This window comes from Molothrus ater, chromosome 1 (assembly GCF_012460135.2).
Source record: "Molothrus ater isolate BHLD 08-10-18 breed brown headed cowbird chromosome 1, BPBGC_Mater_1.1, whole genome shotgun sequence".
Classification (NCBI taxonomy): domain Eukaryota; kingdom Metazoa; phylum Chordata; class Aves; order Passeriformes; family Icteridae; genus Molothrus; species Molothrus ater.
In genome coordinates this window covers 145,036,727-145,061,248 of record NC_050478.2, presented here as the reverse complement: position 1 = coordinate 145,061,248, position 24,522 = coordinate 145,036,727, and the positions used below count along the sequence as shown (strand labels likewise).

At 45.7% G+C, this 24,522-nt stretch overlaps 1 protein-coding gene across 2 annotated transcripts in view; it reads left to right on the top strand.

The window, feature by feature from the left end:
* Window positions 1–3,955: 3,955 nt before the first annotated feature.
* KCNQ3 (potassium voltage-gated channel subfamily Q member 3) overlaps window positions 3,956–24,522 on the top strand; it is a 190,391-nt gene continuing 169,824 nt past the window's right edge. For both annotated transcript variants that reach the window (XM_036398217.1, XM_036398208.1), the window contains exon 1: window positions 3,956–4,624. In XM_036398217.1, the coding sequence (XP_036254110.1) occupies window positions 4,293–4,624 (332 nt within the window). In that variant the 5' untranslated portion in view covers window positions 3,956–4,292. The remainder of the gene's footprint in view (window positions 4,625–24,522) is intronic.

The window sequence follows — 24,522 nt, the reverse complement described above, 5'->3', positions numbered from 1 at the left end:
AAGTCACAGGACAAGATTCAGGCTGGGTGTTTGAACAATGCAGCTGAGACAGCACAGCCTGTGTCTGGGTGAGCAACCCCCCAAATCAGCCCCCATGGGGCTTCAGGTCTCTTTAAAAGCCAGGTGCTCCTGCTGCCTAAATCATCTGGGCTCTCAGGGCTGTACTTGTAGTGTCTCATTTGGCATTCTTCAGTAGGGGCTTCCAGACCATGCTCAGTCACACTGGTAGATTTTGTGGGCATCCAAGTAGTGAGTTTTAACAAAATGGTTAAAAGCAAGGTAGGTTTGTGTGTGAATGGAGTCCTCCTTAAAGCTTTTGGAGCTTCCAAGGAAGGAGCAGGAGGATGCTTGAAAGAGCTTACACCAAAGGTTGAGTGTAAGCTGGTGTTAGAGACAGCTAAAAATGGGATTAGTTCTTGTCACCCTAAATAAGAAACTAGAAGCTCTGAAGCACTGCAAAAATTTTGCTTGATAAGATAGAGGAGCCAGAAGAAGGATAGACAAGGGCAATAAAATTCAACATCAGTGCTTACACTGGAACTGAGATCCCACATTCTTCTATGGTTATACAGCTTCACCCTGCATGCACTGGGTCTTGCTCCATATACAAGACTCCTGAGTCAAGAGATCCTCAAGCTTCAAATCTCTTATCCCAGGAAATGATCCCTGTGGTTCTGCTCTTCACCTTTCTCAAAGCATGCCCAAATTAACAGAACTCTATTCCTCTGACACTGCAGCTCATGAGCAGGTGTTTGTCTGTTTATTCCTAAAGTCTTTTGCACAGTAACTGATTTTCCACTTGCACTTTCCTTCTAGATGGTCCAGCTGAGTGTTTATGTGGCTCTACCAGAATACACTCTGTGTGTTAATGTGGTGTTTACCAAGCACTCCTGTGTTTGTCATTCACAAGAATCCAAATGACCTATGAAAAAGCCAAGATGAAGCCATATTATCTTGACCAACAGATACAATCCTGTTTTCCTCTAATTTTAGGCTATAACCTCTTTGAGTGAACCAGTTTTCTGTTTGACGGGGGCCAGCATAACCTGCTGGGAGATGCTTATCTGGAGTCCCTCTGCACATTCCCATCAGAGCCTGTTACAGCCTCCTGGCTGCCAGCTCCAGCTCGGCAGAAGCACTTGCTTTTGATTACAGACATCTCCAGTGTCAGCCAAGGAGGTGGATATCAAACCTGAGCACGTTGGGTGCTGCCAGGAACACTTCATAAATAACAGTAATGGAGTGTAATTGCTCATTAAGCCAAATCACAGCCCTGAGCCCTCCCTCTGGCCAAACTCCCTCCAACATCAACGGGAGCTTTGCCAGCAGGTGTGCAGTAGGAATGTGGTCCCCAGCAGTGGTACCATCAATGGGGTGGTGTGAAACCACTGCTGGGGGCTGATTCAGATCCCCTTGAAATTGTTGTGTGTCTTTGGATTAATTTAGAAGACTTTAGCCAACCTCCCTTGCTTTACACTGCTCAGCCAGTACAGCTACATCTGCGCAGCAGTTATCCCAGATGGAATATGGAGGAGGAGAATTCCTGACACTGAGCTGTGGGATTTTAATTTTAGAGAGGCGATGGAAGCTCTTTCCTGTTGGGTCTCAAGTGGTGGCTTGTATGGGTGTGATTTGAGGCTTGAAAATGTCTCAGAAGCCTGCCACTGAAAAACCCCTACATGTAACTGATATTGAAAAGTGTTGTGTCTCTGGTGTAAGTGTTATAAAAGCCAAACAAGCTGGTGTGCCTTCCTATCAATCACCTATTGCTATCTGACATTGGTGCAACCCTTTGCAAGCGAAAATAATTTACTGCCTCCCCCCCCATGAAAATTATTTACCATCCCCATTTCGGTTTGAACATTACTGTTGTGGTTCAAAGCTGTGATGAATTGCTTAGCTATAAATTGTCTTTCCTCTCCCCTTCTCCTCCCACCTCTTCCTAATGTAGCACTGGGATGAAGGTTAAGGCATAGGGTGTTATCTGCAGCAAGTGCTCATTCTCAGTGCCCCATACATCCTCGCTAATGCTTATGGCTCCCCTGTGGCATTGGGAAGTGTAATCGCTATTGTACTGAGGTAGAACAGGAGCTGGAGAGAGATAAATGGCCTAGTTATCAAAACTTCCTAGCCTCCCACAGCCCTCCTTGGGAATTCAGCTATAAATGACATTCAAATGATGCTGATAGATGTTAGCTGAGCAGGCAGCAGAACGTGTGCTGCGCCCAGGCCAGCTCCTTCCTGCTGATAATGCCAGGAGAGCTCAGCATCCCGACCCTGGCTGCTGACACTGGAGGCATTGCATGAGATACCACTCAACAGCTTCTAGACAAATCCCTGGGGTTGCAAAGGTTCAAAATCAGATGGTGACTGAGACACATTAATGCTGGAGCTTGCAGAGCTGAAGGAAGAAGTGTTTTTTGTCTTCTTTGTCACAGAATTTGCTCAATTTACACCCTCAGAGGGTGAAATATGTGAGGGAAAACAGCCTTTCTTCCACCCAGCTCTGCAATGAAAAATGTGTTTTTTGAGTGACCTGGGATTGTCTGGTCCAAATTACCATGGCCTGTGCTGGGTCCAGAAACCACCTCCAGCAGCTCCCTTTGCATCTGCTGTCCTTCCTGGTGTGTGAAACAGGGGAAGGACTGCTCAGATCATAAATCCCTCAGGAACTGAACAGGAGCAGATAGAATAGGTGGCAAATCTGCTTCTGAGTCTGGAAGGGCTCTTGGGTGTTTTGGCATCTCTTCAGGAGATACCAGGAAAACTCCCCCATCTGGAGGAGGAGAACCTCCCATGAAAACCACCAGCAACCTGTAAGGCTTTGCATTTTATTTTATATTTTATTTTATTTTTTAAATTTTATTTTATTTTTTATTTTATATATCATTTTATAGTCCATTTTATTTTACCATTTATTTAATTTTATTGCATTTTATTTTATTTTATCCCCCTTTTATCCTCCCAAGGTGTAGCTATGCGAACGCCCAGCCCTGAAGGCAGGTTTTCACACGACAGCAGCGCTCAGAGGGGATGTTTCTAGCGCGTTGTGGAAGAAATCCGAGGGCACCAAAGGTGTAAGGCACACAACAGCTTGTCTCTTCCCTTCTTCCATACAGCCTAGAAACGGAAAGGAAAAGGGTCCGCGGCTGTTGATCACATCCCGTCAGGTTTTAGGTCCGAAGATGGACCGGGGTGCGGTTCACACGGCAAAGAGGAGCGAGGGGAGCTCCTGGGTCGCAGAGTGGGGGGGGACCCCAGGTCTCAGCTGGGCTGGGACCGGCGCCGCTCCCGGCAGGAGCCTCCCGGGAGGGGACGGGAGCAGCATCTCCGCGACAGACCCGCGCTCAAAGGCGCTGCCCGGCCGTGCTGCCCCAGCCCGGTCCGCGGGCGGAGGCTCCGGCTCGGCTCGCAGCGATCCGCAGCGGCCGCCAGCGCCTCCAGCCGCCCACTCGCCGCCTCTCCCGGCATCCCTCATCCCCATCCTCCGCTCCTTCCTGCTTCGGCGGTGGAAGCAGCCCCCCGCCGGGGGCCGGGAATGCCCTCCCCTCCTCTCCCTCCCTCCAGCCGCAGCGGGGGAGGGGGGCTGTGATGCTGCAGGGGGATCCCCGGGAGCCGAGCGGGGTCTCCCCTTCCGCCGGCTGCCGGGATCTCCCCGCTCGGCGCCGGCGGCCCCGGCGGCGGCTGCTGGGGGTTGCACCCGGGGGGTGGGGGGACAAAGGGGGGCAGTGCCGTGGCCGGGGGGCCGGTGCCGGTGTCCCCCACACCGCGGATGACTCGACAGCCAGGGCTGAGGGAGCGGGGGGCGGGCGCCCGGCTATTTGCTGGCTGCATACAATGGGCCACTCCCTAACGTGAGGGCTGGGGGGAGGCAGGAGCTGGGAGGAGGAGGAGGAGGAAGAGGAGGCGGGGTGGGGGGGGGGGAGAAGAAGGGGCTCGGGCATCGGGCTGGTAAATAAACTCCGCGATGATTCCCCTCCCTCGCGCCGGCCCAGGTGCGCTCCGCGCTCCTGCCCGCCCGCTGCCCGCCGGCGGGGGTGACCTGACGGGGATGTGACCGCCTCCCCTGCCCACCGCTTCCTACCCCCTCCCTCCAGATATATATATATATATGTATATGTACATATATATATATATATATACACACACATACACTCACAGATGAATATATATATATAAATATATAGAGAAGTCATTTTGGGGGGAGGGACGGGGAGCTCGGATCATGGCCCTGGGGCTCCCGGGGCTGTCGCCGCCGATCTGCAGCTCGCCTCCGGGGCCCGCCGGCGACCATGGGGCTGAAGGCGCGGCGCGGCGCGGCGGGCGGTAGCGCGGCCGGCGGGGCGGCGGCGGCGGCGGGGCGGCGAGCGGCGGCCGGCGGCGACCCCGAGCAGGGCTCGCTGGCCCTGGGCACCGGCGGCGACCGCGACGGGACGCTGCTGCTGGAGGGCGGCGGGAAGGAGGAGGGCGGCAAGCGGAGCCCGCCGGGACTGGGGCTGCTGGCGAAGACCCCCCTGAGCCGCCCGGTGAAGCGGAACCACGCCAGGTACCGCCGCATCCAAACTTTGATCTACGACGCCCTGGAACGACCCCGCGGCTGGGCGCTGCTCTATCACGCCTTCGTGTGAGTACGCGGGGCGCGGAGCGGGGCTCCGGGGGCGCGGCCGGGGCTGCCCCGGGGGGTTTATCAGCATCGTTTTGCTTTATCATCCTCGGGGTGAGGCGCTCCGGGGGCCGGCTGTGCCTGGAGCAAGGGTCTGGTGCGGGGTTTGCTGCTGAGCGGCTTTATTTCTCTTATGTCGTCGGGTTTTCCAAAAGGAGCAGCTGCTCTTAACTCTGTGTTTCTGTCTTGCCCGTACCTCCACGTTGCCTTGGAGTGGCATTCCCGAGCCTGTGTGTCTGAGGCACTGCAGGAGGGATGCCAGGAAAACCAAGGCTCCGGGCGGTTTTAAGGCTCGAAGTGCTTCAGGGGAACGCGGCCAGTTCAGCTCAGCCTGGAGCGTGAGGTTCAGCTCGCTGTTGCAGACCGCGGGTGAACCGATCCCTTCCGTAGCTAAAAGCGTCAAATGAAAACCATCGGGTTTCGGTCCGATAAGCATCACCCCGCAGTGCATGAAACCCGAGCATTGCAGCGCTGTCAACCAGAAAGTTACACTGACCACAAGTGAACCGAGAGGAAATAAACTCGTTTTATGGCCCATAGGTGACAAGTCAAGAGAATGACAACTGGTTTGCATTCCTAAAAATTCTGTTGCCTTAAGCTGTCATAAAGAATATCAAAAAGATCATTCTGTCAAGATCACAGAATGGAGTTGGCAGAGTCGTATTAAAATAAATGTTTGTTTTAGTGTTGGGAATGTGTTTGAAAACCCAGGGGTTTATCAGTGATCACGGTGGTAGTGTTTTTCTTTGGCTCTATAAGGTGTGCAGAGCTCTATGTGACAGAGGATTTAAGCAGTGATTTTTGAAATTGGTTTATTTGCCAAAGACAAACAAAGCTTTCCAGGCTGCATGGGTTGTGAGCCTGGATCTCAGGAAGTACTGATCATTGGCATAGTCCTTGCACCTGCAAATAAACAACTTGAGTGTCGGGCTGTGATTTTACCTTCAAGGCACATTTTTATTATGTTCACAGTGTTTTAGCCCTGAGCGAGAGTTAAAAGGCAACCATCACTACTAGAGTGCTGCTGTGTACCACTCATTCACTGCTGCTCCCCTCTTTTCAATGTTTATTCATCAAGTATATCTTGGGACTCAGGTCCTGCTTTCCAGCATAAAATCTGAAACTGGAAACTGAATGCTGTGACACTTTTTTGGTTCTTTCACCTCTTTTTGCCATAGAAAACTTGTGCTAGCAAGCAGGGAGCGACAGCACTTGAAGTGTGTTTTGCTGGGAAGGCTCTTAGGTCTGGAGGTTGCTGTTAAGTTCTGTTCAGTATTGCATAATGCTGCTGGGGACAGAGGGCACCCCTTTCATCCTGCCTTGGCCAGCCCTCACACCTCAGTGAGGCTTTAGCACACAGCAGAGCATTCCAAGCACTTTGCACCCCTCTGTGACAGCTGGGTCAAGTCTGTGTGCAGGCTCATGTCTGGATGTAAGCAACAGGACAGTGGATGTGTCTGGAGAGGCTCAGGTGAGCTGAGAGATTCAGACAATTGACAATATTATAATTGAATATTGAATTCATTGAATTGAATAAAATAATTGACAATTATTTGCAGTGGTTTAAGAATTTCCAAGTTAAAGCATTCATTTTAGATAACTTTCTAGATGTGTGGTTGACCTTAAGATACTTCTGCAATGTGGATCACAGAATGGGAAAAAAATCATGACGTTTGTAAGGTTTGATTCTTCTTAGGAGTGGACCTGACACTGTGTGGTCAACTTCTCTTTGATGACTACTCAGTCCTGCAAAACTGAAATGTCAGTCTGACTCACAAAAGTCAGTTATAATCTTGTGAAAACCATCAGTGCCGAATTCAATATTAATGAAAATGAAACAAAACAAAACACTTCTTGAAGTCCTTCTCCTTAAAGGAAGTAAAACACACAAGTCTGTCAGCCCAGCATAGACACTTCGTCCCTCCCCAGGACATCCAGAGGATCTTGCTCTCCAAGCTGGCCCCACTGAGTTTCTGTTCAGTCTCAGCTCCCTCTGAACTCAGATGAAGCTGTGGGGTCTTACCTCACTGTAGGATCCAGCCCTACAAAAGGAATCTGCTGAGAGTGATGGAAGAGTGTGCTGGGATCTGGCTGACAGAGCTTGTTCCTGCCACTGGAGGAGGAAGACCTGCTTGAGAGCAGGAGCTGTGGGGAAGCAGCATCTAACTTGATACCCAAAGTCTTTATTCTTGCCTTGAAATGAATTGTCTTTTAACCTTTTTTCCGTCTTTAAAGGAGTCTCTCTCGTTTGGAGGTGCTGCTGTGACACAGTGTAGTTCCACCCCAACAGTCTCCCAGTGCTTCTTTTCACACTAGAACAGTTTACACTTTTCCTTGGGAAGGTGAGACATTGCCAGTCTTCCCATAAAATCTATAAATTTGATCTTGTTTTAATTTTCAAGGACAGTCCCATTAATGTTATCTTAATGGCATATTACAATCTGTCTCATCTGAGTAACTTTGCAGTAAGTGCCATGCACCCAAAATGAACCTGTAAGATTGTTGCTGTCAAATACAAATAACTAGAGAATAAACAGCTGAGGGCCAAAAGGGATTTGAGGATGGCTGGATATGAGGAATTCCTTATAGATCCAAGCATTCAGAGGTGTTTAACAAAGACATGATGCAAAGCACTCCAATATTGTGTATATGCCAGGGTCTGGGAGGCAGGTAGCTGCTGATGCAAGAGGGTTGCAACTTTTCCATCCATGCTGAGGGTGTTGTGTGAGGGGCAGGAAGGGCCTTTGACAAGCTCTTGGTGAAAACTTTGCATGCCACAACTTCTGAAAGAGTGGCAGAGATGAGATCTCATTAACTCGTGCAGAGATGTACATATGGCTGCAGAGGGCTCAGGATCCTGTGTGGATCTCACTGCTGGAATGTGCACATAAAGGAGGATCCTGTGTGGATCTCACTGTTGGAATGTGCACAAAAAGGAGGCTTTGGTTGGAATTGGGTGCTCTGGAATGATTCAGTCTGAGGAAGTCTTTCAAGGAGAGCTCATAAATGGGATCAGGCCCTGCCAAGCCCTAGGGACAGAGCTGCAGCTGAGAAAGGGAGCAGTTCCTGATGGAAATTTTAGCATTCAGCTTTCACTGGCAGTAATTAAGAGAAAGTGTTGTGAGATACTTAACTTGTGATTCTTCCTTCTTCTTTGTTCTGCACAAGTGAATTTATCCAAGCCCATCCTTGGGGATTTGGTCCATAAAGAAGCCAGCTCTGTTTCCTTCACCATCTGAAAACATTTGCTCTCTAGTAGCTCTACTAGACAAAAGATTTATCTGTCACTCATATGTTCCCCTTTGCTGGGTCACCATGGTTCATGGTGTTCTTGGCAATATGACAATGTCCTAGTGGTCCTACTTGGTAAGAAAAAATGTTTTTCCCCATGAAAAATGTCATGGCTGTAAAGCTAAACCCTAGCTGAACGTTTTCAGTATAAAGTAAAATAAGATAAAATAACCTGATATTTTGAGATATTTTTGAGATATTCCAGTTGTAAATGTCTCTTGGGGTTGCAGGTCAGGCTGCAGCCTATCCCTGTTCTTTTCTGAGCTCATGTCACTGTAGGTACAGCTGATGTTCCCATGATGTTCTGCAATTTTCTTTGTGTTAGGCAGTGCAATATTTTGTAGGAAACCCCTGCAGTTGTGCCTCGTGGGATGTGTGCTGTGGCCAGGGAGACAGACTCAAGACCTGTCCACCTCCACAAACCATCCAAATGCTTTATTTATGCACAGAAACATTAATGAGTAGAATGAAAAATTGAAACAAGTAAGATTTTTATTTTTCCAGTGTTGTTTTTAGCTGTAAGCACAAAATATTTGGTGAATAAAGGACAGAGTACAGAAAGGTAACATAATACAGATTGTTTGGAATTGCAATTTGTGGAAAATTTTTAACCTGACTTAAAGAGAGGATGAAGGAGAGGTAACTAGGAGATATTCTCATTTTCATATCATCTTCTGAGACAACTACAGCCTTTACTTTCACAGAAAAATAGACTAGATAAAGGTTTGGGGTTAGATATTCCTTTTTGGGGAAGTGTGCAATATCACCTGCACTCTGCTGGTGTAGATCACCACAATGTACTTGCTGAGGTGAGGGGGAAGCCATGGGGAACATTAGAGAGCCCTTCTCTGTTTGCCATGCAGTCTTCTCTCAGTTCTGCTTCATACCTGGAATAAGAAGAGGAGGCAGAGTCATGAGATCTCTCAAATCAGCATTTCTGGGAAGCACCGGCAGGCACCTCTTGCATGACTGATTGTAGGTGGGCTGTTTGCAGGAAGAGTGTCATGGGACTGGGAACAGGGTGAAGGTCTGGAGCCTTTCCATTATTTTCCTCTTCACCCTTCAGGAGATGCTCCATAAGATGTGCTCACCCCCCAGGCTCTGTGAGCCATCTGGAGGGAGATGGGAGAAGGTTTGGGGTAAAAAGAGGAATAACTATGAATCCTTTCTTGGCTTTTTTGGCATGGACTTGTATCTGAGTGAGTCCCTAGAGCAGCAGAGCCAGCCTGGTCCATTAGCAAGTGCTCTTTGCTTATGTGTGTGCCAATATGAGTTCTGCTTTAATTATTGATGCTAATTCATCATAATGCATGGGTAAATATTCTGCAGTATACTTTGTAAAAACTAATGAAGTCTTAGTCATTGGAGACCTTACCACACACCTCTGCTCCTGCAGCTCCACCGAGGCTTGAGGAGCTGCCCTGGGACTGTGAGTGCCCTGGGGGGATGTGGCTGCAGCTCAGCTGCTGGCAGCAGCTGCCAGGACAGAAGGAAGCTGGGATTTGCTGGGGGAATGACAAGGGGTAGCACAGCCTGGGGAAACCAGTGCCTGGGTAGTGAGTGGCTGGTGATCCCCAGCTGCAGCTCTGGAGTCCCCTCAGCAGCTCACAGGTGCCCAATGCTTGTTTCAGCATCCAAACTTCCTTTGAAATTATGGACCAGGCCCTTTGGTGGGAATAAGTGTTCACCTGCAGCCTCAAATCTTTGTGCTTGGGCATCAGTGCTCAGAGCAAGACCCAATCCCCAGTGGGTGCCCCCAGGTTGGATTGCTTTGCCCTCTATTCAATGGTGCCAAGGTTCTGTGCTGCCACGGCTCCTGGGAGCTGCAGGCACAGGGCTGCATAGTGCACAGGGTGTGCCTCAGTGTCCCCCAGGCCCCTGCAGGTCCCAGAGCAGCCTGCAGGTGCTCAAGTTCACTCCCCAGCTCAGAGCAGCCTCATCTGGATGGGCAGTGGAATCCCCGGCGTGTCGGGGGGAGCAGCGCTGCCAGTGCAGCCAACTCTCTGCAGCTGGGCTTTCAGTGCTGCCAGCTCAGCTGAGGAATAGCCCCTCAAATAGCAGTCACAGCCCCTGGTGTTAGGTCTATAAAACTGAACAGTCTCAAATTGAATCAGCTTGACAAGCAATGATATAGCAAAGCCACCGCAGCAGCCAGCAAATCACGTTTTTCTTCTCTTCTGAGAGATTTGGTGTGAGGAGCAGCAGCAGCTCAGTGCCACCCCAGCAGTTCTGGAGACACTGTCAGTGGGAAAGCCCAGGACTAGAATTATCTCATTATCTCCAGCCTGGGCTCTGGTCAGAGGTATCACTCTTCCTAAAAGCCATCCCAGCCTCTTCCCATGCCTCTGTTCCTTGCTGCAGACAATGGATCATGGGAGGGCACAGCAGGGTCTGTGCACTGCTGGGACAGCTGCTGGGTGCAGAGGACACCTGAGCTTTACTTTGTGTTTTCATCTGAAAGAGAGATGCAGGAAATGGTACAAAAATGAGCAGAGAGAGGCTTTCTGCACTTGTTTTGCTCATTTTGCTGTAAAATGTAGAAACACTCAAACAATTTAATGGAAATAAATAGTAACTGAAGACTAATTTAACACTAATCCATCTTAACAGCTGGATTAAAAAAATAATACGTACATATAATGCCAGTCATCTATCACTGGGTGCTTTTGTGTGCAGGTGAACATGAAGGTGCTCCAGCCATTCCTACTTCTCCCAAAGGTCACCTCAGAATCCACTCAACCAACACATTTGTTTTGATAGTCCTCATCTTCAAATATCACTTGATTGAATCATTTTTATTTGTAGCTTACCCAACATACAAACCTGTGCATGTATGTAGAACATAATTCTGTATCCCTTGACTGTCAAAAAGTCCTTTGTGGCATTGAGATGCATGTGGAAGGTCAGACAATGGCATGCATATTCAAGGACAAGGTCTGAACTTGAGGAATTTTATTTAATAGCTGGAAGAAACTTTCTGATCAAAATTGATCAAGTGAGCATTAAGATAATTTATATGTTTTTTGCAAACATAAACAACTGACCTTAGACACAGCCAGGTGGCTGGGTACTACCATGGTATCAATAAATGATAATGTTTATTCTTGTGTTTAATAACATTATATTCCCTTTTTGTGTTTAAGAATGCCATACTCTCTTGTGCATGAAACTTTACAGAAGGAATGGAGCCATGCATCTGCTATTGCTTCTGGCAGATCCTGTATTAAATGGGATAAGTTAAATATTAATAGCTTTGCAGGGAATAAGCTCCACAAGAGCTGTTAAGTGTCTTAGGATGGTAGCTGGGAAACTTAGCATTTTCTGTGGAGAGAGGGACGTGCCCTGGGATATTTAGATTTTGGTAACCTACTTGGAAAAAGGCACTTTTGGAGAACTTCCAGTCTGGAAATCTGTAAATTGCCTTCCGTGGTCTTAAGTGAGCAAATTGCATAAATGTGTGTTTAACTTGGAGCAAATGAAAGGTCCCTCTGAAGTCAGGAGGAACCTGTCCAAGGTGGCACTGAGGTAATCCAGAGCAGAGGATTGTGACTGGCATTTGGTGGAAAGCAGCATGAGGTACCATCATCTTCCTCTGTACAACCAGCTCATTGTTCTGCTCAGGCCTGGTGGGATCCTCCTAAGCTGAAGGATCCATCACCCATCTTCAGCCTTCCCACGGCTTAATAACCACCTCTGGCTGTAGTCACCAGGATACCACCTTGTCCTCCTTAGTGGTGCAAACCATGAAGAAGTGAAGGTGTAATATCTCTAAATATTACAGCAATATTACACAAATGTCTCTGCTAAATCTCAGTCTGGAGAGATGCTGAGACCCTGACATGAGACACAACTGGTGTCTCTTGGCTTTTGCTCTGACACCCCTCTGCCTTGTGATTAATCTTGCCAAAGTCTTTCTTGCTTTAATTTTTCTCAGTTGCTGGTGCATGGAGCTGCATTGTTTGGCAGACATCCATTGTATGGCAGTGACAGAGGAGGAATCCTCATCCTCTCTGGGTTGCTGTTCTCTTTTACTTCCTTTGACTTCCCAAACTTTATTTCATTTCATGGATCCTTGGATCTCACTTGTCCCTGTGTTTCCAGAGTTGTGGCTGAGAGCTGCATGAATGTGCTTTGCACTCCTTTGGCAATCCATGGTAGTTTGTGATTATCATGTTGACTCTCCAGTGGTGCTTTTTTAATAATCTCAAGTGCTTTTATATTTACTTTATTCTGTCCTCACTAGTGTTTTGATCACCTTCTAGACTGGTACCTCACAATTTTGCTAACATTCAATTTAGTTCTTTTTCTAGATCATCAAGGAAACAGTTAGTATGGCCAGAACTAAAAAACACAATTCAGCATTTCATTAAATAATAACTTCCCTGCTTCCTGGTTAATACAATGTAATTTGGTAGGGTTTTATTTATAGCTCTGGATCTAGTTTTTAATGTCATATAGTTTCTCCAGCCATCTGAATTAATACTAAGCCAAAGATTTTATGAGATATTGCACCTGTGTTGAAACTGCAAGTATTTCCTCACATCTTTTTGTTCAAACCTGAGTCTCAGGCTATGTTTATCTGTTTATTTCTGTATAATTAAAAGCATGTGACATGCTTTTAATTGTTATGTCTCCATCTCAGATTTTTCATGCTTTTGACGTGGTGTGTATCTCAAACAACAAAATAATTAATTGTTCCTGGTGCCATCCACCACTGGAATAGAGATAAAGCAATGCTGAAAGCTTAAATATCCCAAACCATCCAGGTCTTAGCTCTTCTATGTTTTATAGGAGCCATTAGAGTTGGGCTACACCTAACTTTAGGTCAATGACAGAGATGTTAATCTTAAACCAGAGGCCTCTTTACAGGACATTCCCCACTGACTGTAAATTCAGAGTGTAAAATGTTCAGCTTTCAGTGGGGATGGAGGAGAAGCAAGTGCAGCTGCTGAGGGGCTGATAGTGAAATCCCCAAGGCTCCTGGTGGGGAGCTGCCCCCCAGTCCTCAGCAGTGCAGAACCAGCTCTGCTTATCTTTGCTCCCCTCATGCCTCTCCATTCAGGCTCAGAGGGTTTGTGAGGAGGGATTACACCCTGAGGAGGGAATGTCAAGAGCAGCTGATTGAAATTGCAGGGGAATTCATTTGGGAAGGTAATTACACAAACTGGAATTTGCTCTTCTGCCTTTGCCAACCCTGTTGCTCCTGTGAGATGTGCTGGAAGAATCTCAGTGCACACAGCTGAGGCTCCCTGATCACACCCAGACACCTTCTGTGCCCTGTACCAGGTCCAGCCCAGGACCAGCCTCACTCGGCAGCTATGGCAGCAGCTTTGCCCATGCCCAGAGCAGTCATTGGCCATGTCTTGGCTAATTGTCAGAGCTGTGACACACTCACAACACACTGCTGGGTCCTGCAATCAGCCAGAGTGGTTTTGTTGGTGGTTTTGTTGGTGACTGAGTGACTGAGCACAGCTCAGGTGATGCCACAGACCTGGCACCACTCCCAGGAGGAGTCTGGGGGGGCTCCCTGCTCTGGAGGTGAGGTCAGTGGTATGGACACTTCTCATGCCAGCTGGCCTCAGGGACACAGAGCTGGGATGAACATCCTTAGGTTAATAGAACTGACATAATTCTTATGTGTGAGATCTTAGCACTCTGAGGTTTTCCTCCTGGGTCCATGCAAAAAGCCACTTTTGGGATAGAATCTTTGAATAATTTTAGTTGGAAGAGACCTTTAAAGCTCTAGTCCAACCCTGCTGCTGTGGGCAGGTGTACCTTCAGTTTCAGCAGGTTGCTCAAAGCCCCATCCAAAGTGGCCTTGAATGTTTCTGGGGATGGGGCATCCACCTGGGCATCCTCTGGGCAACCTGTGCCAGTGTTTTATCACCCTCATTGTAAAAAAAATCTTCCTTATATTTAGTCTTAGTTGATGCTCTTAGTTTCAAACCATTACCCCTGGGATAAGACGTTTCACTTAGACAAAGGCCCAAGAAATCCTACCCCGCTGAAATAATACAGGTTTCACCCTAGGTGTGTGTTCAGTACCATATTTTACATTCTACATCTTTTCTCCTTCCTGTTCATGGGACTTTGTCATGTCTTTTGCCTCTTCTGTTTCAATGCTGCTTGTGCCTCTCAAACTCCGATGGAGGTTTCAACACTTCACCCCCACATCTTGGCATATTAACAAAAAAATACATTTTTGTGATAGAAATCCAGGAGGAAGAGCCCACTGATCATTCATTAACAAACTTCTTGTGTGAAATGTGAAGATATTCCTAGTTGTGTGGATGCTGATATTTGGCTATTTCTCCTGGTTGTGTCTCACTCAATATTGTAGATGTTGCTCCATTACCTTGTCAGGTCCTGGGTGCAGAGATTGGATCTGGCAGAGCCTGGCTTATGACAATTCCTGCTCTCAGAATATGGTGCTATCACATAGTACAGTGTCAAATACACTGCTCTCTTCAGTGTTAAATTAATTCCACAAACTGCATTTCCTTGCTCTTCCTCAGGGCTTGAGTGTCAGTCTTTCCACAGTGGGATCCATCCATCTGGCACATTATCTGAGGTAGCTGTCTGGAATTCTTTTATAGCTGCTGAAGAAAAACAGGAAATGGAAATTTCTGGAGCGCAATTAATCTCATTCTAAAGACAATTTGAAAATGGGTGAGATTAATCACGTCTTGCAGTGCCTGAAACTCTCCCCTGACTACAAAGGAGACCTCATGGAACTAATTTAAATTTAGGTATTTGCACTGAAAACACCTGAGGAATGGGAGACTTTCTGCCTGACCTGAGGGGCAAGGATCAAAGCCACATTAGGGCAGCTAAATGTAAATATGTTCATGTACAGTTCTGTGTGTCCGGTAGGGATTTAGCTTCTCTTTATAGTCAGTGGAGATTTAGTCAATACAATCAGTAGATTTTAGGGTGGAATTCATCCAACCAGATGTGAGGGTCTGCTTTACATGGAGATAAATCACAGCTTCAGCTCCACTGAACAACTCTCCCTTGTCTATAGCAGGAACTGATCTTTGGTGAATATCTCCAGTAAAAACCACATTCAGACAAATGAGTTGTACCTCTAAAGGCAAGAGGAATATTATTCTTATTATTAAATAGACTTTTATTATATAAATTCTAATTATATCTATATTATATCAATTCTAATTCTCTTTCCTCAAGAGCTTTCTATATGTTGCTACTTAGTCTACCAGGCCGTGACAAACCTACCACAGTCATCCCTGACATCATGCCAAAGAAAATCACATTTCAGTAGTTTTAAGGTCTTTCTCTAGTTGGGATTCTTGAGTTTAACTTTCCACCTTCCTTTTGTTCTCTGTTTTGCCTTGGGCTTTATCTCTCTGAGCTCTCACATAAATTTGCTTTTGATTTCTGATGGTAATTGCAGTTGATCTTGAGGTCACATTCAAACCCAGCACGTGTTGTACTGGGCTTCACATCTAAGGCTGTGAGTGACTGTGTTTTCCCTTTGTCTCTTGTATTTACCTGGGAACAGGAGCTGCTGTGTTGGGAATTTGCCAGCATCAGTCCTTCTTCTTCCTATTCCTGAATTTCAGTCCATTTGCATTGGTCCTCTTGACTACATCACCCAAAATTATCTCCCAAAATCAATGAACAGGCATCACTGTTTTCTAGGGGTCTTTTAGGGATCAGAAAACATTTTGAGGGTGGCTTGAACATTGTCCTTTCAAATCCTGTAACAAGTGTAGAAGGTCAATTTGAAAGACCTGGTGTGAATGAGGGGGATCCTGAAGGTCATTTGTGGGCCCAGACAGTTTTTTAAGTGCTACAGTTTTCTGTATAAAATTAGAGACTTTGCAGATGTGTGAGCACCACTCAGTATTTTCAAGGGCATACATAGCTTTATTTACTTCTTTTATCTTTTCTACTCCTCTTTTTTTAACTTTTTGGATTTTGACATTGGGTTCACCTATGTCAGGCTTAAAACTGTGCCTCTATTGCCCCAGAGTCAGCACTCATCAAGAATTCCTTTATCCATGTGGAGCAAGGTAGTTTAGGTGCAAGAATGATCTCTGAATCACCTTGTGATGGGAATATGGCATCCAAGGGTGAGGTCCTTCCAGTGGGTCCCCTGTGCCTTTGGGCAAGGCTTTTTGATTCCCTACACAAACAAATCCTTGTAGGAGAAGCTCACAGAGCTGTTGGGATTCAGGCCCACACACCTGTGAGTCACTGTTCCTGAACACTCTTTGCCCAGGGTGGTGATGGTGTTGGGAAGAAGTGATTTATTGATGACCTGTGGAGGTAACAGCTTCCTTGTGGTGACTCAGCTGCTCTCTCGAGAAAGAGGGAATATGAAGTGGAGGTGGACACCCATTTATCTTCCCAGAAAGGATACAAGTGGGACTAGTGTTTGTCCCTGGTCTCACTGGTAGGAGGAAGTGGTTTAGGAGCTCAGCATAATCCATGACCTCCATGTTATTTCATGCACAGTTGGTATCACAGCTGCAGCTGCTGCTCCCAGAGTCAGGATGATAATACCATGTCCTGGTTTGCAGCTCCATTTGCTGCTGGGGTTGATAACCAAGAAATTAAAGATGGGAGCTCTTGGTGTGACAATAAATGGACAGCAACTTTCTGTAGCAATTGAGCCAGGGCTGAATGCCTGAGTCACCACATTCCCCAGCAAATGGGATGAGAAAGAACATTGCTCCCAGAGACCAAAGAAGGACATAATCACCTCCAAAGCAATGTTTTTTTGGACACCATAGGGAAAATCTGCTGTTATAGAATAATACCTTATAGTTTTCTGGAAACAGTAACTCTAAAGAAAACATCATTAGGAGGAGTGAAGAAAAGAGATTTTGAGCAGATGGAAATCTGTCTTCATTGGCAATGCTTGTCACTTACTCTACCATGAGTTAATTTCCCAGCAACTTGAAGTAGATAATGTGTTTATTAGCCTTAATCTGAGATTTCCATCAGTGTTTGTTCCAGGCTATGAAGATGGAGTTTCTGTTTTACTAGAGGGCTTTTTAATTGCATAAATGATGATATAGCATGATTGGAAGGTGATGCAAGATAAATTCAGGCTATACATAAGGCCTAATAGCAGATCAGAAATCTGCTGAAAGAATTAGCACAAGAAATTATCAATTTTCCACTTGTCATTTTTTAAACCAAACTTGGAGAATTTTCTAGAAGACAGCTGTAGACTGTATCTTAGCTGCAAAATATGGGCTAAATCAATGATTTTATATATTCTTGGCTGGTGATTAAGCAGGACTGCAATGTATAGCCAGGAATATGATGGGTTTGGGGGTTGTTGTTTTCTCGTCTTTGTTTTTTTTTTAGTTTCTTTTTTTTTTAATTTAGCAACAGATAAGCAAATGAGCAATGAATTAAGTCAGGAAAAGGAGATTTACTTGTATCTTAATTGCAATGTTAACATCATAATGTAGCATAACAGAAGTAGTAGCAGTTACAGTAATTGTGCTTGGAAGCTTAGGATGAAATGTAGATGTTTTCCCTGTAAATGTCTAAATGTGCCATTTCAATCTCCTCAGATGCTGACATAAACCATGGCTGCAGGAGCATTGCTGATCTTGAGCTCATCCTGAAGTAAAGGAGACAGTGATTTACCACACCCTGATTGCCAGAGAGATTGTGCCAAATAAATAGGGATCCCTTGACTGTAAGAGGAGCTTCAACACATGGCTTAGATGTAGAAATCTACATTACAAACACTGAGGTGAATCTCATCCTAATCACGTTGTTGAAGGCCTTGTGGGGATAATAAAATAACTTTGTGAAGTACTCTGGACACGAGGATAAAACAAGCCAGCCTTTTTGGCCTTGAGGTGACTTTGCCAAATGCAAAAATCCCATGCAGTCTCAAGTCTGAAACACCCTTCTCAAAGCATGTACATGCATGAACCAAGATCACCAACTTTCTGCAGTCCTGAATTCTGATTCAGTCTTGTTCCTAAATCTTCTTGTGATGCCCTTTAGGCTCACCTTAGGGTGACCTCTGCTGATGTCCCTCTGGTTCCATGTGCATTCAGAAGGTAAATCTCATTTAACAGGTTTGCAGGACTGGGTTCAGAAATTGTTGCTGGTCTTTCTGGTCAATGTAGTCCCTACACTGATGACCAAATAATGATTGCCAGAATGTGGTGTTTTGGTTTTGTTTTTTTTTTTCTTATTGGAAAGGGCTCTAAGTCAATGTTATTGTATTCAGAACACAAACACCTAGCTGTATCTCTTCAGTTATTTTAAAAAGCAATTGCAATATGGTGATTTCTTCAGCTGTCAGCTCTCTTGAAGAGTGGGATGTAAGTTTTAGGTGTCCATGCAGTCTCTTTGCTGCTGATCCTCTAAGGAGAACAGATGGACCTGTCTGATGTCTGCCTTGTCCAGAGAGAAAAAATAATGATTTTCAGCCCACATGGGTTAAAAAAAAAAAAAAAAAAAAAAAAAAAAAGCAGAGGAAAAAAAAAAGCAATAAAGCCCATGTTTTTCAGAGTGAGGTAAGACAGAAGACAGCAATAGCTCAGGGAAGAATCCAGCAGCTTTGAAAGCAGTTCCAGTGATGGTGACAAAACAGCAGCTGAGCTGCAGAAGGAGGCAAGGGAGATGTTGGAAACAAACTGGCAAAAACGAGAGGAAAGAGGATTAATCTCATTGTGACATGTAGAAGAGAAGGAGGAGGGGAAATAAGGCTACTCTTGCAGGTCAGCATGTTAGAAGCACTTAATGAAAGTGCTGCTTGTACTGAGAAAACAACTGAATTGCCCACCTGGAGCTTTGGGGGCTGTTTCAGGCAAATTCCCTATTTTTGTCTAATCCTAAAGTGTCTACAGTGTGCAGCCTGATGTTGCTGTTGGTTTGCAGAGAGATTCTGTGTGCTCTGGGTGTGCTGGGAGCAAGCCCAAGACCTGGTGAGCAGTGAGGAGCCTTGCCCAGGTAGTGGAGGAATCCAGCTCTTTGCTGTTTGCTGCTTGAACTATTCCTGCTCTGCAGAGAGCCAGGGCTGTGCTTTCGTTTCAGGGTGGCTCCATCGTCCTTGCACATGTCATGGTTGTCATCTGCTCCTGGCAGCACAGGGCTGTGAGCTCTGTCCTGACACCCCGAGTAGGAGATTGAGGCTTTGTTTGTTATTCCAGTGCAGAGCTGAGCCCTCAGAGCTGAAATCCTAGGAGAGTGTGCTTTGTGGGAATTTGGGCTGTCCTGGAGCAGGGAACCTCCCTCTCTGCCCTACAAGCTCATGGGTCAGCTCCAAGGCTGAGGAAAGTGTGAAGAATAAAGAGAGACACCAAAGAAGCTGCATCTTCCAGGCATGTTAAATGTAAGATAAAGGAGGAATAGCTTAGAATCAGTCATTAAGGTTGGAAAAGACCTTCAAGGTCATCATTCACTGACTGAATACCATCATGCCCCCTAAACCATATCATGAGGTGCTACATCTATGTATTGTTGAACATTTCCAGGATGGTGGCTCCTCTGTTTCATTCTCAAAACTAAACTTCATTCTCAAACCTGGGATTTCACAGGACTGGGAGAAGCACATAATGAGGTGATGATTTCAGCTGTTCTCTGTTCTCGTGGCCTGACAACACTTCTCTTCAATAAGTTTCAGTTTCTTTACTTCTGTATTTCATAAAATGCCCTACCCTGCACAGGGCTATCAAGGTGCAAGATCTTTTGTAATTCTCTGTTATTGCTTTTGTAAAATTTACATTATGTTCCCTGCAGATTGGTCATTGTTTGTTGGGTTTTTTTAATATATTTTTTTTTATTTTAAGATGAGGCAAAGGAAAGTCACTGGTCTCTCTATGAGTCAGCAAATCTACCATAAAATTACGGTTTTAGTCTGAGATTAATCTTCATGTCATGGCACCCTTTTTAAGCTCCCAAATAATTTTTAGTGGCAATAAGGACATTTTAGCTGTGTGCAGTCATGTGATAAGTCAAAATGAATAGGAGGTGAATGTGATGGCACAGGTTATGTCTGACATAGCTGTGAATGTGTGTTTGTAATAGTGTAGTACCACACAGTCACTGCAGCCCCTATCCCTGTTTGGATGTAGCAAGTGCTTTTTTTGCTAACTCAGAAATTATTTGTAGTGTATTTATATATGTTATAGAATCACCTTCAGGGACAAGCAGAGATGAAAGCCCTTTGGGCTGTGCATCCTTGTACTCCCACAGTATCCCAGGCTTCTTCCAGCACTTCTAGGTCCCACCACAGTGCTTCCATAAAATCTCCAGCCTTCTCTTGATGAGGTGTGAACACACCTGCCCTCCTCAGAGATGCTGTTCACTCTGCTCAGACATCCCTTGGGCTCTGCACTGCCCAGACAGAGCAAAGAGGATCCTTGTCCCGAGCTGGGGCCAAATTTGTACATAACAGGACACAGAAAATAACTGTGATTACCAGTTGGGGCAAGTATAATTTAACAAGAAAGCAGTTGTGCTTACTGTAATAATTAGTATTCTCAGTGCTTCAGTATTACTGTTAGTGTTTTTCATGTATGGCACAGAGAAAAATGTGTCCCTGCAAGGGAAGACTGGAAGGAGCATAGTGCTGGATTTTCTGGCTCCCACAGGCTGCTCCTTCCTTGCTCAAGGGACAGAAAAAAGTGGGCCAGTGAATAGGAGAAGATGATATCTCTGGTGGAAAAGAGAGTGGCTGGTGGAAAAGAGAGTGGTGTCACTCCAGAACCAGCAATGGTTCAATATTAATAAATGTTCTTTGATAACTGGGGATTAAACCTTCATGGTTGTTTTGGAAATACATTGGGTGTTAAAGGTCAGGGATCACTTGAGAGACTGTCCCCTCTAACTGGCCTTTAAATGGTGTTCAACATGCAGCTGGCATCCTCACTGGCAGTGTCTTCATTTATGCCAGAGATTAAATGACTTTCTGAAGGCATCTCTGCTTTGTCACTGTTCCTGAGGTGGGGCTCAGTGAGAGTACAAGTGGTGGACACACAAACTGCTGTTAATCCTGCTATTTTCACTCTCAGGGAGAGAAGACAAACCAACAAAAGGCTGTCATATTTCAGGGCTAATTCAGCTTCTTTTTTATCAATTCAGCTCACCATGGATGGAGCTACTGACTTGAACTGTTTTGCTCATAGTGCTGAAGAGACAGGAGTGAATATTTGATGACATTCATTCAAGAACATGTATTGTTCTGTGGCTGGTGTGTCTCACATGGTCAGTCTCCCAGCTGCACTCATATGCAGCTAGCTGCTCACACACAGCTTGTAATGGGATGGGATATTTTTGATTAATCCTCCTCTCTGCTGGGCATGGTTGGGTTTGTGTTTCTGGAGATCCCATCCATTTTATTCTCAAACCATGTTTTTCAGCTGCATCTCATTCAGATTCATATGCAAGCTCCTGGTAGATTACATAGATTTATTTGATTCACTTAACCTGAAATCTGTGGTTCCAGCTCATTTTCCTTGGCCTATTGACACTGGGAGACTGGAGGGTTTAAAAATGCAGCCAGTGTACATCCTCTGCTCCCGCCTGTGAACTGTCTCAGCTCTGCCCTTCCTGCAGTGACCCATCTCTGATGGAAATGCAGAGGAATTAGGGAGGCAATCAAAAACAGAGGATCATATAACACTGAGGTTTTCTCCCTTTTTTGGGCCACCCTAAGCTGTTGAGCTACAACCTTTCATGGCAGTTGCTGCTGCATTTTGGAGCTATATGGGCTAAATCTGATGCACAAACTTCAAGGTGGGTTGTGATCCTTCAGCTGGCAAGTGCTCATGCATGTTGTTTTTATTGTTGATTTATGCAGACAGGCTGAGGTTGGCCTTGTTTCTGGCAAGTCTGGAAAGCAAAGCCTGTTTTTGTGTCTCTGGATCCTGTATATGGTGCTGCTGCAAGCAGGGAATGGGGGCAGAATTGGCACATCCATTGAGCTTCTGGCCCATCCAGCTCTCCCAGTCTGCAACATCTCAACAAGTTGGTTTTGCTGCACAGTGTCTGCTTTAACTGGGGAGGAAAGTGACTGGAAGGGCTGGAAAGGGAAATGAGGTTTTGTCATTGATGCCCAAAACTTGTTACAGTGAGATGGCAGTGGTAACTGCAGCTTGGAGGATCAGTGGCTGAACTTTGCTAATTTTTCTTTTATTAGGGAAGGCAGAGCAAGCAAGGAAAATGGAAGGCCTGTTCATGGGAAGTAAGACTTAATATATTTGTGCAGCAGCAGCAGCAAGAACCTAGTTATGGTCAGTGATCTCACTACAAAGGCAGATAAAAAACTGGTCTTTGCTCAAATTTACAATTTTAGTGTAATGAGGGTATTTACAGGTGGACCCAGAAGAAGTGGGGTTGAAACAAGAAGCATTAGCAGTACTCACAGTTTGCCCTCAGTATAAACTGTTAACAATGTTGTATTACTACAGGAACAGCTTCTTTGAAGAAAAGCTATTAGAAAAGTCAGCAAGGCAGCTCCATGCATCTTTGCCTCTTCCAGCTTACGCCAGACAACTAATAGATTTGGGGTGAGTGCAATAGAGATCTGACACACGATCAATAGGGGCTGGCACAGATCTGTGAGGAGCTGCTGTTCCCAGCAGGAGGAAGGGGAAGGCACAGCAGGAACCATGACTCAGGGCTAAGCCAAGGGGGTCTTGTGGTGCCTGGGCTGTGCTCTGGCACCAGGGCTGAAGCCCAGCCCCCAGTGGTAAAGCTTTCCTAAGGACGGTGTGCTGTGATTTAAAACACATTGTGGGTGCTCCTTGTGGGGCTCCTCTGCTCCACGTCAGCTCCTCAGCCTTAGCTGGAAATACCAGGAGGCAGATCCTGGATGAAACTTGGGGGGTCCAAAGGGCTTCCTTCAATAGCAAACTAATGGGTGCTTTCTGCTGGAAGGTGTTTGTGATGTCTCAGGAAAAAAAAAAAACAAACTGTGAGCCCCATTAGCTCTCTCAGTTCAGCTGCAGAAGGATTTTCCAGAAGGATCCTTTTCTCATCTGTAAATACATTGGAGGTTATCCCTGACAACAGCAAAGAAAAAGGAGTGAGCAGCTCTGAATAGGCTGCTGGAGGCTCTCAGAGAAACAGTGTGACTTCAATGTAGCATAAGCTGAGCTGAAACTTGGCTGAATATTCTGGTGAAGATGAAGTGAACTAAAAGATAAACTGGCTGGAGAGAGGCCTGTAGTACATAAATGCCAAAATTATGTTTCTGGCAAAGCTGTAAGACATCATGCCTGTCTTTATCGTTCAGTTTTGTGTCCTTTGGCTCTGCAGCCTGAATACTCCAGGGAAGAGCAGAGGTGGGAAATCAGAATTATAAGTGTGCAACTAATTTTAGAAATGCTGCTATGGCACATCACTGCTCACTCATTTATTTAAATCTCTGGCTAGAAAATTGCTGGTTGTGGAGGAATGAGCTTATTCTGGAGACAACAATTGGAAAACATTAAAAATGAGATGGACAAAATGTCTTTCGGATTTCCGTCGTTTCTCATAGCAGTCAGCTATTAAAAACCCAAACAGCTTCCTTCTAAAAACCCCAAAAGATTTCCAAGGTGCAGACAGCTTGTATGCTACAATTCTGAGTTGGAGAACTGAAGAGGAACCAGAAGAAGCTGCTCAGTGTCTACATACAACATTAACTTGGAAGTGTGACCATTTTAAATGTCACTATTGATTTCACAAATGACTCTGTTGATGTTGAACAATGTGGCCAGATAATACACAAATTATAAACAAGAATAGTCTCTTTTTTTTTTTTTCCATTTTGGTGTTTTAAGACAATGTAATTTAAGCAGCCATTATTTTCTGTTACTCTGAGCAGGCTGTTGGTAGGATTTTCCAGGATTATAGCACAATGCTGATATCTTTCAAAGGACTATCAGACTTATCTCTCTGGTGTGTAATGCACTTGTACAGGCACTGGCACTGATAGCAGCAGGGGCACTCCTGTAAACCCAGACCTGCAAGGCCCAGGCTCAGCCCCTCACAGCTCAGATGGAGAAGTGTTTCCATGTTGTAGCTGTTCCTATTTCTGCACTGCAGCACCTCCCAGGCGCCTCTCTGGCTGTGCAGGTGAGGGAGATGCAGTGGCTGAGCCACAGCAGGGACCTGATGCCCCTCAGGGGTGCCACATGCCTGGAGTCTGTCACTGGGGCTCTGTGCCTGCACCTCCAATAAACCAGGGAAGAGCTTCCTTGTGAGCCTCTGCTGTGTGACAGGACAGTGAATTTAATGGCATCGTTGCCATGGCAGGAAGAACTGAATGGGTGCTTACTGCAGTGGTTAGGCTCTTTCCACTTTAGGTAATCCTAGTCTCCAGTGCAAAGAATATTCTACCCAGAATTTTTATTTTCTGCTTTTAAGTTGTCAGTGCTTTTTCAAACAGAGCATTTTCTATAAATTGATTTTTTTTCCTGGATACAATCAGTTTTTGGACATGAGGGGTTTTGTTTGGGAGGGAGCTTTCCTTATTGTTTTACACAGCACAAATCCTTGGATATATGAGCTCCTAAATTCATTGTAAGGTACTGTATTGTTAGCAAAAGAGATTGATACTCCAAATTTTCTGGACTACC